The 15,618-nt window shown below is 51.6% G+C and overlaps 1 protein-coding gene across 1 annotated transcript in view; it reads left to right on the forward strand.

The window, feature by feature from the left end:
* Nucleotides 1-438: 438 nt before the first annotated feature.
* The window catches only part of Nova2 (NOVA alternative splicing regulator 2), a 49,985-nt gene continuing 34,805 nt past the window's right edge, over nt 439-15,618 (forward strand). Inside the window, exon 1 of the mRNA XM_045133552.1 lies at nt 439-575. Within this exon, the coding sequence (XP_044989487.1) occupies nt 491-575 (85 nt within the window). The 5' untranslated portion in view covers nt 439-490. The remainder of the gene's footprint in view (nt 576-15,618) is intronic.

Raw genomic sequence — 15,618 nt, forward strand, 5'->3', positions numbered from 1 at the left:
GGTCTCATTCTCCCCTCGCATCCCAGTGGCTTCAACCAAGTCCCCAGCTTGGGTGAATCTTAGAGAGAGAAAGAGAAACAGAGAGAGACTCATCCCTCACTTCTCCATCGAGAACCACCCCCCCTTCCTCCTCCTCCTCCTCCTGCTCCTCCGCCGCCGCCGCCACCTCCCATCCGTGCTCCAGGCTCTGTCAGCGCTCAGCCCCCTCCCTCCCTCCCCCAGCCCTCGCCGCCCCCTCCCCCTCCCCTCCCCCTCCCTCCCTCCCCCCACCATGAGGATGATGGCCGCCGGCGCGGTGCACGGCCTCTTCACGGCCTCCGCGGCCCCGCAGCCGCCGCCGCCCCCGCCGCCGCCGCCGCCGCCGCCGCATCCCCAGCCTCCCCAGCAGCCGTCGCCGCCGCCACAGCAGCCGCCGCCGCCGCCGCCGCAGCCGCCGCAGCCGCCGCCGCCGCAGCAGCAGCAGCAGCAGCCGCCGCCCCAGGCCCCCCCCATGGAGCCCGAGGCCCCGGATTCCCGCAAGAGACCCCTCGAAACGCCCCCCGAGGTGGTCTGCAACAAGCGTAGCAACACGGGAGGTGAGTTTTCAAGGGCCGCGGGACTCCCCGGCGTGGCGTGGGGTGGGGTGCGATGGGGTGTGTGTGCGGTGGTGGGGGTGGGGGGGCGCGCGCACGGGATGGGGGGAGCTCGCCTTTCTCCCTCTCTCTCTCTCTCTCTCTCTCTCCCTTCCTCCCACCCACCCCCCTCCACCGGCTGGCAGGTGCAAGCGCTGTAGGGATGGGGAGGAGCTGGGGGGACCCGGGGACAGACCCCTTTCTCTTGTCGCCGCCGCTGCCGCCGAGGCCCTGGGGGCTGAGAGCTTTGTCTGCGACCGGAGGGGCTGGGGGGGAGGGGGTGGTGAGTGTCCTTGTGTTTGGGGGGGAAGAAGCGCTAAGGGTAAGGGAAGGGGGCATGGGACCCCTTGTGGGCCAGTGTGTCCTTGAGGGGTGTGTGATGTGACCCTTTTGGGGCAGGGGTGTTGCACCCCGGCCCACCTCCGCTTGGCTTGCTGTCCCGGTGGGGGGAGGGGAAGGAGTAAGAGACAGGCCTGTGGACGGCGGAGCTTCTCAGCGTCCCTCCCTGGGGATGTCCTAAGGGAGGGTTGTCTCCTCCAGGGAGGCAGGTGTGGACCGTGCGCGCGATCGTGAGTGGGGCCAGGCTGGGTGGGCGTGAAAAGGCTGGGTGGGAGGTTAGGACAGGTTTGTGTGTCCGTGGTGGGACCCAGTAAGGCCTGGGTATGTGACATTAGGTGCCATGAATATGACAGGGTAGGGTGTGTGTGTGTGATCAGAGGGGCTGGGCTCCATGTTGGAGCCCCTCCATGGGAGACGTGTCACAGGGAAAGGTGTGTGCCTGTCACTGGGGGGGCGGGGGGAGGGCTGTGCCAGTGTGACACATTAGTGAGAAGGTGTGTGTGGCAAGTAAAGGGGGCGTGTGGGAGAGGCCAAGTGGGCTGGCTCTGGCTGTGAGCCCTGAGAAACCCAGGATGAGAGAAAGGGGTTCAGCGTGTGTGACATAGGCATGAACGGGGTGGAGTGGGGCTGGGAAAAGCTGCTTGAGGGGATGTGACAAGAAAAGGGTGTGGGTGTGACTCCAGAGAGGCTGTGTGGCTGGGTGTGACACATGGAAGTGTGCAACGGTGACATCTAGGGGGGTGTGTGTAACAGAAGCAGGTGGGGGTTATGACAAGGGGCTGGTGGGTGAAACCCGAGAAGGTAGGTTAACCAGAAAAGGGAAAGACGGGGTCCTGAGCGACAGAGGACGTCTGCGTATGACATCTTGGAGAGGGATTATTTGTGTGTGTGTGTGTAACGAGGAGAGGTGTGTGTGGAGTGGCTGGGTGTGTCGCACCAGAGTTGGGGGAGTGATTCTGGGGGGAGGGTGACAGCAGAGGACACGTGTGTGCATGTGAATTTGTCAGGTGACTGAATGTCAGATACCACAGAGGTGTGTAGGTGGCACGAGAACCCCTCCATGTGTGTGACCAGGGTGACAGGCACATAGCAGAGAACCCAACGCTAAGCCAGGGGGCCAAGTGCTCCTGTTTGCAGGGAGCAGGCAGGCTTTGTGGAGGGGGTCCCCAGAACCTGGCTCCTGCAAGGAGGGAGACCCTAGAACAAACTCCTTTCCACCGCCCCTATCATCTTGCCCCAAATCCCTTCTTTCTCTGGTCTTTTCCCCCCGGTTAGAAGAGAGATGGCTGGTGGGGTGTACTCTTCCTTCCCTCCTGGGGCTGAGTGTGTGCATCGGGGCGGGGGCGGGTTCCCACACCTCCCCTGGGAGAAACCCAAGCCCCTCTCCTCCTTTCTCTCACCTCAGGGCCCCTCACCTCCAGGCAGGTGGGGACAGGAATTAAGGCCCCCTTTGGAGGCCTTTGAGGGTGTGCAAAAGAAATTGGAGGAAAGGGAAGTTGGGGGAGGGGTGGAAGAGAATTTCCTGTCCGTCTTCCTGCACCCCCACACCCTCAGCACACACATGAAAATGTCCACACCGACTTCCTTCCCTGCTTCCTGCCCTGTGGCCATTCCCAGTCCTGGCAAGGATAGGGGGACCCAGGAGTTCCCTGAGCCCAGTTTGGCTGCTCAGCTCTCAGGGCGACAGGGAAGGGGGTCCCTCTTTCATCTTAAAGGGAATGAGGTGTTCTAGATTTGGCTCAGCTGCACAATATTACAGTGAATGGCTGCTAGTGTAATGACTGTCGCCTCCACTGCGTGTAACACTTACTACAAGCAAGACGGGCTCTGAGACGGATGAATTTCTCAATACAGTCCCCCGGGAGATGACTTAAGGTCTGGCTTTACAGACAAGGGAAACTGAGGCTCAGTAAAATGAAACAGCTTGTCCAAGGTCACAGGGCTCTTGAGTGGTGACATCAGAATTTATTGTCACCCGGGCTGCTTGGTTCTGGGGTACAGAGGCTTTGACTGCCCAATCGTACCTCCTTCTGACGTGGCAAAATTAGGTCTCTCCTATGGGGACTATCTCCGGCAGATCCCACACACACATACACTTCCAGGGTATCCTTGGGGAAACTGAGGCTAGAAGATGCAAAGGGACAGTCCTTCCTTGATAGAAATACTCAGGGGCAAGACAAGTGTTCATGACTTAGATCTCAAAATTGATAGCTCCTGGGGCTGGAGAGATGGCTCAGTGGTGAAAAAAAGTGCTTGCAAAGCCTGAGAGCGCCAGGTTCAATTCCCCACTACCCACATGAAGCCAGATGCACAAAGTGGTTCTGTGGATGGAGTTCATTTGCAATGGCAGGAGGCCCTGGTGTGCACATTCTCACTCTATCTGCCTCTTTGTCTCTCTCAAATAAATAAGTTTTGTTTTGTTTTGTTTTTAACTGATAGCTCCAAAACTGGGCATGGTGGCGCATACCTTCAATCCCAGCACTTGGGAGGCCGAGGTAGGAGGATGGCCATGAGTTCAAGGCCTCCCTGAGACTCCATAGTAAATTCCAGGTCAACCTGAGCTAGAGTGAGACCCTACCTCAGAAAATAATAATAATATTAAAAATAAAAATAAATTGATAGCTTCTTTCAGTGATGGACTTTTGTGGCTGTCGGAACCTAGGAACCCTCTCTTTTCTGAGCTTCTGCATCCACAGCTGCCAAATGGTACCATGGTCATACCCACAGTGATAATGCCATAACAGCTAGTGACATTATTGTTTAACGCCTTTCACGCAGTTTCATATAAGTCTCCCAACACCCTATGATGTAATCACAATACTAATAAATTATAATCATGGCTAACATTTATGGTGCCTGGAAGTATTATGGGAACCGTTTGACGTGGGTCATGTAATTCTTACAATTCCGTTACCCATCAAACCAATGAGAGACTGAGAAGAGGTTAGGTAACTTGCCTAAGCTAACGTCATTCAGCCGAGCAGAGGCACAGTGGTAGTGATTTGGCCTGGAGAGGCTGGATGAACTGTGTGTGTGTGTGTGCTCATCCCACACTGAAGATGCCCTGTTCAAGTAATCACACCCATGCTCACAGGGGCAGGGGCTCTGGTTGGGTGTCACAAGTAGTAACAGAAGGGCAGACTGAACAGATCCCACTCCTTTTGGGTTTTCGAGGTAGGGTCTCACTCTAGTCCAGGCTGACCTGGAATTCACTACGGAGTCTCAGGCCGGCGTTGAACCCATGAGGATCGTCCTACCTCTTCTTCCGGCGTGCTGGGATTAAACGTGTGCGTCACCACGCCTGACCAGATCCCATTATTCACCTAAGAGCTAGTCCCGCGTTCCTGTGTGCTCCTAGACAGAACAGAGGCAGCAGTGGCTGTTCAGATTGGGTTCCAGGGACTTACTTGCCATTGGGAGGAAGAGGCAACACTAAAAGGAGGAGGACTCCCACTAAAAGATTGGAGGGAAATATATGCCTTTAATCCAGGCACTTGGGCTGGAGAGATTGTTTAGTGGTTAGGCACTTGCCTGTGAAGCCTAAAGACCCCAGTTGGAGGCTCGATTCCCCAGGAGCAATGCTAGCCAGATGCACAAGGGGGCGCACGCGTCTGGAATTCGTTTGCAGTGGCTGGAAGTCCTGGCGCGCCCATTCTCTCTCTGTGTCACTGTCAAATTAATGAATTAATTAATCCCAGCACTTGGGAGGGAGAAGTGGAAGGATCGCCAAGAGTTTGAGGCCACCGTGAGACTACATAGTGAATTCCAGGTCAGCCAGAGCTACAGTAAGACCCTACCATGAGGGGAAAAAAAAAATCCTTTGGAGAAACTTAGAACAAAATCACCACCTAATGTGGAGGCCAGCCTGAACTACTTGGCAAGTTTGAGGCCATTCTGAAGCAAATTGGAAAGACCATGTCTCCAAATAAAAAAAAAGGGTTTGAGGATCCAGCTTAGTGGTAGAGTGCTAAAAATCTACAGTGAGGGGCTGGGGGCGTGGCTCAGAGGTAGAGCACTTGTCTAGAACCACAGTGAGGGGCTGGGGGCGTGGTTCAGAGGTAGAGCACTTGTCTGGAATCCACAGTGAGGGGCTGGGGGCGTGGCTCAGAGGTAGAGCACTTGTCTAGGATCCACAGTGAGGGGCTGGGGGCGTGGCTCAGAGGTAGAGCACTTGTCTAGATCCACAGTGAGGGGCTGGGGGCGTGGCTCAGAGGTAGAGCACTTGTCTAGAACCCACAGTGAGGGGCTGGGGACGTGGCTCAGAGGTAGAGCACTTGTCTAGAACCCACAGTGAGGGGCTGGGGGCGTGGCTCAGAGGTAGAGCACTTGTCTAGAATCCACAGTGAGGGGCTGGGGGCGTGGCTCAGAGGTAGAGCACTTGTCTAGAATCCACAGTGAGGGGCTGGGGGCGTGGCTCAGAGGTAGAGCACTTGTCTAGAGTCCACAGTGAGGGGCTGGGGGCGTGGCTCAGAGGTAGAGCACTTGTCTAGAATCCACAGTGAGGGGCTGGGGGCGTGGCTCAGAGGTAGAGCACTTGTCTAGAGTCCACAGTGAGGGGCTGGGGGCGTGGCTCAGAGGTAGAGCACTTGTCTAGAATCCACAGTGAGGGGCTGGGGCGTGGCTCAGAGGTAGAGCACTTGTCTAGGATCCACAATAAGGGGCTGGGGGCGTGGTTCAGTGGTAGAGCACTTGTCTAGATCCACAGTGAGGGGCTGGGGGCGTGGCTCAGAGGTAGAGCACTTGTCTAGAGTCCACAGTGAGGGGCTGGGGGCGTGGCTCAGAGGTGGAGCACTTGTCTAGAGTCCACAGTGAGGGTCTGGGGGCGTGGCTCAGAGGTAGAGCACTTGTCTAGAATCCACAGTGAGGGTCTGGGGGCGTGGCTCAGAGGTACAGCACTTGTCTAGAATCCACAGTTTGGGGCTGGGGGTGTGGCTCAGAGGTAGAGCACTTGTCTGGAGTCCACAGTGAGGGTCTGGGGGCGTGGCTCAGAGGTAGAGCACTTGTCTAGAGTCCACAGTGAGGGGCTGAGGTCGTGGCTCAGAGGTAGAGCACTTGTCTAGAATCCACAGTGAGGGGCTGGGGGCATGGCTCAGAGGTAGAGCACTTGTCTAGAACCTACAGTGAGGGGCTGGGGGCGTGGCTCAGAGGTAGAGCACTTGTCTAGAGTCCACACTGAGGGGCTGGGGGCGTGGCTCAGAGGTAGAGCACTTGTCTAGAACCCACAGTGAGGGGCAGGCGCCATGACTCAGCGGTAGAACACTTGTCTAGAATCCATAATTAGGGGCTGGGGGCGTGGCTCAGCATAGGAATGCTAGCCTAGATTGTGCAAGGCCTTGCCTTTTTTTTTTTTTTTTTTTTTTTTTTGGTTTTTTGGGGTAGGGTCTCACTGTAGTTCAGGATGATCTGGAATTCACTATGTAGTCTCAGTGTGGCCCCATACTCATGGCGATTCTCCTACCTCGGCCTTTCAAGTACCGGGATTAAAGGCGTAGGCCACCATGCCAGGCTCAGGCCTTGACTTCTAACTGCAGTACTGAAAGCACTAAGCTGACAAGGGAGAGCTGTCCCAAGGGGACTCTACCCTTTCCTTTCCCCCTTTTGTTGGACTGCTCAGGAGTTGAATACAGTGCCTCACACCTACTGGACAAATGCTCTACTGCTAAACTATTCCCTCAGCCCCACTACCCTGTTCTCTCAGCCTCTCTCTCTCTCTTTGTTTCATTTATTTGTTTTTCGAGGTCAGGTCTCGCTGTAGTCCAGGCTGACCTGGAATTCACTATGGAGTCTCAGGGTGGCCTCGAACTCACAGCGACCCTCCTACCTCTGCCTCCCGGGTGCTGGGATGAAAGACATGCGCCACCACGCCCGGCTTCCTCTCAGTCTCTCTAAGAACATGAAGCGAGCCTTGAGCACCTTGTCCCTGCGCACGAATGCTCCGGGTGCATGACATCAGTCGTTCAGGGATGTCGCACACTTGACATCCTGCCCCCCCCCCACCTTGCTCACGCACTACCCAAGCCATCACCCGGTTTTCCCTTGTTGACATGCCGACACACTCCCAACGACAATACAAATCTCGCACCCCAGCCTCCTCTTCCCTTCATAGAACACGCCAACTCTCCCCCAGGAAGGAATAGGTACCATGAGGACAGCACCCCAACTTTGCTTCCCTCTACATATCCTGTCACCTTAAACAATGCTTCTAGGATATACTTCCATCACTGATGAACCTCAGAGGTTCAGGCCACCGTGCTTCTAGGGTCAACACTGTGGCTGACTGTTGGCCTTCTCTTATTCATACACCCGCATCTCTTAGGACAGCCTGCATCTCTTGGGTCAACAAGCATTATCTGTGGAGGATGAATAGTGTAGTGTTGATTGAGTTTGGAAATTGTCCCCAAGAGAGGGAGGAGGACTTCAAGCGGAGGAGTTGTCCAGGGTCTTGGTACCTAGAAGAAGGCCACGCCAGAAACTTCCCACAGTAGAAACGTTTGAGGGCTGGAGGGATGGCTTAGCAGTTAAGGCGTTGCCTGCAAAGCCAAAGGACCCAGGTTTGATTCCCCAGGACCCACATAAGCCAGATGCACGGGGGCTCATGTGTCTGGAGTTCTTTTGCAGTGGCTGGAGGCCTGACGCGCCCATTTCCCCCCCTTGTCCCCTTCCTTTTTCTTGCTCTATCAGATAAATAAAGAAAGAAATATTTTTTTTTTAAAGTTTGAGCTGGGGGGTGGTGGCGCATGCCTTTAAGCCCAACACCTGGGAGGCAAAGTTAGGAGGATCGCCGTGAGTTCGAGGCCACCCTGAGACTCCATAGTGAATTCCAGGTCAGCCTGGGCTAGAGTGAGACCCTACCTCAAAAAAACAAACAAACAAAAAAAGAAGTTTGAAATTGCAGCCCAAAGGAGACAGGTGCATGGAGGGGGTGTGGGCTGTCCCCATTGGTGCCTCACTGTCACTTGATCTAGAAAGCTGCCTGGTCCCCAAGGGGATTGCTGGGAAGGGGCTGGCAGAAAACTTTGGCTTCTGGGTTCTGCCTTTGTGCAAGAAAGTACTTCCTGGCAGGTACCAAAAGTCCACATTTTGTTGTTTCAGCAGGGTGAGCTTGTGTGATGTCTAGGGGTTCCAAGTTCAGCTGAGGTCATATCTCTGTCCTTGTTACAAGGAACTCTAAGCAACAGGGGAGGTGGGGCTCCTTGTTGAGATACACCCCAAACAGGAAGGATGGGTGGAAATTTCTTGAAAGGACCAGCAGCAGGCTGAGGTTTGCAGCAAAGACTCCCAGGTTTAGTTATCCACAGGCAGGAGGTCTCACCACCCCTGAGTGGGTCAAAATGATCTATGGATAAAGCCATTTTTTTCTCATTGTAAGTTTATGTTGATATGCTGTAAAAGAAAAGCCTCAGTCCTAATTATTAGAAACGGCTTTAAATATGGGCCTTATTGTTTTGTTTATATTGTCTCATTTTTTTTTTTTTTTTATCCGCAAGCAGAGAAAGAGAGAGAGATTGAATAAGAGCGAGAATGAATAGGCATGCCAGGGCGTCTAACTGCTGCAAACAAACTCCAGGTCTTGTGCCATTTTGTGTATCTGACTTTATGTGGGTACTGGGGAACCAAACCCAGGTCATTAAGTTTTGCAAGAAAGTGTCTTAACCGCTGAGCCGTCTCTCCAGCCTTCAATCAATTTTCATTTTTGGTTTTTCTAGGTAAGGTCTCAACTCTAGCCCAGGCTGACCTGGAATTCACTATGTAGTCTCAGAGTGGCCTTGAACTCATGGCGATTCCCCTACCTCTGCCTCCCAAGTGCTGGGATTAAAGGCGTGAGCCACCACGCCCGGCTTCAATTAATTCTTTTAGTGTGCACAGTAATGGGTTTTAGTACAATATTCAACCTGCTTTGATCATACTTGCCCCTCAGTCATAATCTCTTGCCCATTGTCTCCCATTCCCTTCAATATAATAGTTCCCCTCAGCTTTCTTCTACGTCTTATGTAGACAGACATAAATACGTACATATACACGTAGAGATACATATAAACACTAGATGATTTCATAACAGATTCTGCAAAGGAGAGAATGCATAAGAATTTTCTCCCTTCCTTTTCTCGTTTCCTCCCTTCTCTTTTGTAAAAATATTTATTTATTTAAGAAAGACAGAAAGAGAAAATGGGCACTCCAAGGCCCCCAGCCACTGCAAATGAACTCCAGATGCATGCGCCACCTTGTGCATCTGCTTTATGTGGGTCCTGGGGAATCGAACTTGGGTCCTTAGGCTTTTCAGGCAAGTGCTTTAACCATTAAGCCATCTATCCAGGCCCCTCTTTCTTTTTAAATGATTTTATTCATTTGTTTATTATTATTTTTTTTTCGAGGTAGGATTTCACTCTAGCCCAGGCTGACCTAAAATTCACTATGGAGTCTCGGGGTGGCCTCAAACTCACAACAATCCTCCTTCCTCTGCCTCCTGAGTGCTGGGATTAAAAGCATGCTCCACCATGCCAAGCATAATTTTTTTTGTTTAAAGTTCCATGCCAACTTGGGTTAGAAAGTGAGACCATGTTTCAACAAACAAACGTGGAAATGAACAGAAGATAAATATTAAAAGCTAGGTGTGGTGTTGTGTGCACACCTCTAAATCCCAGCAGCTGGGATCAGAAATTCACGATCCTGGGCTGAAGGGATGGCTTAGTGGCTACGGTGTTTGCGTGTGAAGCCTAAGGACCCAGGTTCAATTCCCCAAGACCCATGTAAGCCAGATGCACAAGGCTGTGCATGCGTCTGGAGTTTCTTTACAGTGGCTGAAGGCCCTGGCACGCCCATTCTCTTTCTCTCTGCCTCTTCCTACCACCCCCCCTTTCTCAAATAAATAAATAAAGAAGAATTTAAAAAATTATATTTTAAAAAAGAAGTTCAAGATCCTGGGCTGGAGAGATGGCTTAGTGATTAAGGCATTTGCCTGCAAAGCCAAAAGGTCCCAATTCAATTATCCAGGTCCCATGTAATGAATTAGGTCAGCCTGGGCTACAGCGAGATCCTCCTTTAAAAAATATGTATTTTTATTTATTTATAAGCAGAGAGGTAGAGTTAAGAAGAGAAACAGAAGAGACACAGCAGGGCCTCTAGCCACTGCAAACACGCACCAGATGTATGCACCATTCTGTGCATTTTTTTAATGTGGGTATTGGGGAATTGAACCCATGTCATTAGGCTTTACAGGCAAGTGCATTAACCTACCGACCCATCTCTCCAGCATTGGTCTGGAACTTTTGATTCTTGTGACTCAACTTCCTGAGGGCTGCAACTACCAGAGTGTACACGTGCCTGACTTACTTTTCTCTTTACATAGATTGGTTGGGGCCAGGGAGGTGGCTCAGTGGTTAAAGCACTTGGCGTACAAACATGAGGACCAGAATTCAGAACCAGCATCCATTTCGTGGCTGGTGGGTATCACTGCCCACCTGTGATCCCAGTGCCCAGGAGGCAGAAATGGGGTCACCAGAACAAGCTTGCCAGGTAGATTAGGAGACTCTTCTAGCTCTAGGTTTGAGAAAATACCTCAGTAATAAAGTGAAGAGAGATTGAAGATGACACCAGAAGTAAAACTTTGACCACCACACGTGCCCGAAACATAAAATTGCCCTTGCTGCACACACATACAAGTGCACGTACACATGTACACACAGAGACCACACAGGTACACATGCAAAAATAAAAATAAAGAGCCAGGCTTGGTGGCACACACCTTTAATCCCAGCACTTGGGAGGCAAAGGTGGGAGGATCACCATGAGTTCGAGGCCACCCTGAGAATGCATAGTGAATTCGAGGTCAGCCTGAGCTGAAGTGAGACTCTACCTTGAAAAACCAAAAAATAAAATAAATAGTTGTGTTTATGTGTTGTAAAACAAATTTAAAGAATACAGCCTTGTGACGAGTGGGTGGTCATGGAGGAAGGAAAGGAAGAAGAGAAGAAAGAAAGAGGTAATATTCAAGGCAAAGGCACAAAGTTCCAGGCTAGCCTGGAGAAAGAGTTCCAGGTCAGCCTGTGCTAGAGTGAAAACCTACCTCAAAAATTAATCAACTTGCTAATTAATTAAAGGGCGGAAGAGACAGTGTTCACCTGGAATCCACAAGTGAAAGCCTAGGGGCGTGGCTCAGAGGTAGAGCACTTGCCTAGGATCCACAGTGAGGGGCTGGGGGCATGGTTCAGAGGTAGAGCACTTGTCTAGAGTCCACAGTGAGGGGCTGGGGTCGTGGCTCAGAGGTAGAGCACTTGTCTAGAGTCCACAGTGAGGGGCTGGGGGCGTGGCTCAGAGGTAGAGCCCTTGTCTAGGATCCACAGTGAGGGGCTGGGGGCGTGGCTCAGAGGTAGAGCACTTGTCTAGATCCACAGTGAGGGGCTGGGGGCGTGGCTCAGAGGTAGAGCACTTGTCTAGAACCCACAGTGAGGGGCTGGGGGCGTGGTTCAGAGGTAGAGCACTTGTCTAGATCCACAGTGAGGGGCTGGGGGCGTGGCTCAGAGGTAGAGCACTTGTCTAGAGTCCACAGTGAGGGTCTGGGGGCGTGGATCAGAGGTAGAGCACTTGTCTAGAACCCACAGTGAGGGGCTGGGGGCGTGGCTCAGAGGTAGAGCACTTGTCTAGATCCACAGTGAGGGGCTGGGGGCGTGGCTCAGAGGTAGAGCACTTGTCTAGATCCACAGTGAGGGGCTGGGGGCGTGGCTCAGAGGCAGAGCACTTGTCTAGATCCACAGTGAGGGGCTGGGGGCGTGGCTCAGTGGTAGAGCACTTGTCTAGATCCACAGTGAGGGGCTGGGGGCGTGGCTCAGAGGTAGAGCACTTGTCTAGATCCACAGTGAGGGGCTGGGGGCGTGGCTCAGAGGTAGAGCACTTGTCTAGATCCACAGTGAGGGGCTGGGGGCGTGGCTCAGAGGTAGAGCACTTGTCTAGGATCCACAGTGAGGGGCTGGGGGCGTGGCTCAGAGGTAGAGCACTTGTCTAGATCCACAGTGAGGGGCTGGGGGCGTGGCTCAGAGGTAGAGCACTTGTCTAGATCCACAGTGAGGGGCTGGGGGCGTGGCTCAGAGGTAGAGCACTTGTCTAGAGTCCACAGTGAGGGGCTGGGGGCGTGGCTCAGAGGTAGAGCACTTGTCTAGATCCACAGTGAGGGGCTGGGGGCGTGGCTCAGAGGTAGAGCACTTGTCTAGAGTCCGCAGTGTAGGACTAGGTTGTGGTTGAACTTTAGAGTTCTTGGCTAGCATGTGTGAGACCCTTAGTTCAGTTCCTTTTTGGAGTGGTGTGGATTGATACAGGGTCTCACTCTGGCCCTGGCTGAACTGCATTTCACTCTGTAGTCTCAGGGTGGCCATGTACTCACAACAGTCCTCCTATCTCAGCTTACAAAGTGCTGCGATTAAAGGTGTGTTCTACTCCACCTTGCTCAGTTCCATTCTTTGTCACAAAAAGAGAAATGTTGTTTACATTTCTCCTTTTGGAAGCAGGGAGTAACTCAGAGCAGGCTCCTAGCAGGATAGGGACATACAAAAATGGAGTCCTCCTTCCTTCCTTCCTTCCTTTCTTCCTTCTTTCCTTCTGTAGGGGAATCTCTAGCCCTGGGTGACCTGAAATTCACTCTGTAGTCTCTGTATCTTCAAACTCATGGTGATCCTCCTACTTCTGCCTCCTCCAAGTGCTGGGATTAAAGGCATGCACCAATATACCCCACTCTTCCTCTCTTTTTTCTACCTCCCAACAAAAGCTCCAACCAAGCCTTAAGTGCTCTTCCTAATTCACAGAGTACCCAGTCTGTATTGCACCTTGAAGATCACTTCACTGAGAATGCTGTCAGGGAGGTCACAGTATCAAGCCTGAGTTACATAATGATAACATGTCTAGAATAACGTGTTGAAGCTGGAGAGATGGCTTAGTGGTTAAGGTGCCCGCCTACGAAGCCTAAGGACCCATGTTCAATTCTCCAGGTCCCATGTAAGCCAGATGCACAAGTTGGTACATACATCTGGAGTTGGAGGCTCTGGCATGCCTATCCTCACTCTCCCTATCTTTCTCCCTCCCTCTGTGTATCTCTACTAAATTAAAAGTAAACGAGTTGAGGAGATGGCTTGGTGGTTTACAGAACCTGCTTGCAAAGCCTGTAGGCCTGAGTTCGAGTCCCTGGCCACTCACATAAAGTCTGATGGACATTCCTTTGCAGTAGCAAGAGACCCTGGTACGCCCACACAGAGACAACAAACACATGCACATAAATAAAAATAAAAATATATAATCAGGCAGGCCTGGTGGCAACACGCCTTTAATCCCACCACTTGGGAGGCAGAGGTAGGAGGATCATAGTGAGTTCGAGGCCAGCCTGAGACTACAGTGAATTCCGTGTCAGTCTGGGCTAGAGAGACATCCTACCTCGAAAATTCCAAGTTAGTGTATGTGTGTATGTGTATGTATGTGTGTGTGTATGTGTATGTATGTGTGTGTGTGTATATATATATATATATATATGTATGTATGTATTTATATTTTACACTTTACTAGCTGGGCGTGGTGGCACACACCTTTAATCCTAGCACTCAGGAGTAGAGGTAGGAGGATCACCATGAACTCGAGGCCACCCTGAATCTACAAAGTGAATTCCAGGTCAGCCTGGGCTAGAGCGAGACTCCACTTCGAAAAACCGAAAAAAAGAAATGCATAAATAAGACCACTTTACTGATGTGGGTAACAACAGTAATGTCTTAACCGCTCCGTGGGTCCCAAAGCAGCATCCTGAATATTTTCTTTCTTTTTTTTTCTCAATTTTTATTAACATTTTCCATGATTATAAAAAAAATCTCATAGTAATGTACTCCCTCCCCCCATTTTCCCCTTTGAAATTCCATTCTCAATCATAGCCCCTCCCCCTCTCAATCAATCTCTCTTTTATTTTGATGTCATGCTCTTTCTCTCCTCTTATGATGATCTTGTGTAGGTAGTGTCAGGCACTGAGGTCATGGATATCCAGGTCATTTTGTGTCTGGGGGGAGCACGTTGTAAGGAGTCCTACCCTTCCTTTGGCTCTTACATTCTTTCCACCACGTCTTCCGCAATGGACCCTGAGCCTTGGAAGGTGTGATAGAGATATTGCAGTGCTGAGCACTCCTCTGTCACTTCTTCTTAGCACCATAATACCTTCTGAGTTGTCTGAATATTTTCAACATCAGCATTTAGTGAGTAACAGCGGCGGGGCCAGGCTAGTGCCATTTCATTTTATGGACGATGAATCCAAGGCTGAATGAGGTGAGGCACATTATCCCAAACCACATGACCCCTCAACAGCAAAATTCACATTTATACTCCATCCTGGAAGGTTGGGGGCTCTTTCATACGGAAATTTCCAGCTAATGGGCTGGAGGGATGGCTTAACGGTTAAGGGATTAAGGCGTTTGCCTGCAAAGCCAAAGGACATTGGTTTGATTCTCCAGGACCCACACAAGCCAGATGCACAAGGTGGCACATGTGAAATGTGTGAGGGAGTGCAAGCGGGCAAAGGGGGTTGATAGGGTGCGGATGTGCAGGTTTTCAGAGAAGATAACCCGTTTTGGTCTTCCAGAGGGAAAATTGGGGCGCGTTATGTCGGGCCTGTCATCCTAGTACTTGGGAGATTAAGGCAGGAGGATTGTATGAGACCGGCCTGTAGTAAATACAGTTAGATCTTGTCACCCCCCCCCCTCCGAAAAATAAAACAAAAAACCCAAGAGAAAAACAGAAAGGAAAAACAAGAATTCAGGAGTGGTCTAGATGATGGATGAGGAGGCTCCCTGGGGGGTTAATTGCCTAATAGGCTTAATAGTCTGATTAGGCCATTCTAAGAGGATTGCCTTGGGCTCAGCAAAACCCCTTTATTCTTGACCACCTCCTCATGTCTGCAAGGCCACCTCCTGACCTCTCCCCCCCCACACACATCACCATATATCAGAGAATCCAGAACTTTCATCCTAAAAAGCCCTGCATAAGGTGGAAAGAACTCAGGAATCACCTTGCCCTAAGTCAGTTTTTTTCTTTGTTTTTTGGTTTTGCTTTTTTTTTAAGTTTGTTTTTCGAGGTAGGGTCTCACTCTAGCCCAGGCTGACCTGGAATTCACTATGGTCTCGAACTCATGGCAATCCTCCTACCTCTGCCTCCCAGGGCTGGGATTAAAAGCGTGTGCCACCACACCTGGCAATTTTGTTTTGATTTGTTTTCTTTTGTTTTTTTTTTTTGAGGTCGGGACTCACTTTATCCCAGGCGGACCTGAAATTCACTATGTAGTCTCAGGATAACCCAGCACTCATGGAGTCCTCTTACCTCTGCTCCCCAGTGCTGGGATTAAAGGTGTGCAAAACCATGCCTGGCTCTTACCTTTTTTAAGGGGGTGGAATATTAGGCCAAGGTTCTACTTCTGAGCCACGCCCCCTATCCCACTCACTGGGGGATTCTAGACAAGTGCTCTACCTCTGAGCCACGCCCCCAGCCGCTCACTGTGGATCCAAGACAGGTGCTCTACCTCTGAGCCATGCCCCCAGCCCCCAACTATGGATCCTAGACAAGTGCTCTACCTCTGAGCCACGTCCCCAGCCCCTCACTGGATTCTAGACAAGTGCTCTACCTCTGGGCCACGTCCCAGGCCCTCACCTTGGATCCT

This window comes from Jaculus jaculus, chromosome 14, assembly GCF_020740685.1.
Source record: "Jaculus jaculus isolate mJacJac1 chromosome 14, mJacJac1.mat.Y.cur, whole genome shotgun sequence".
Taxonomy (NCBI): Eukaryota; Metazoa; Chordata; class Mammalia; order Rodentia; family Dipodidae; genus Jaculus; species Jaculus jaculus.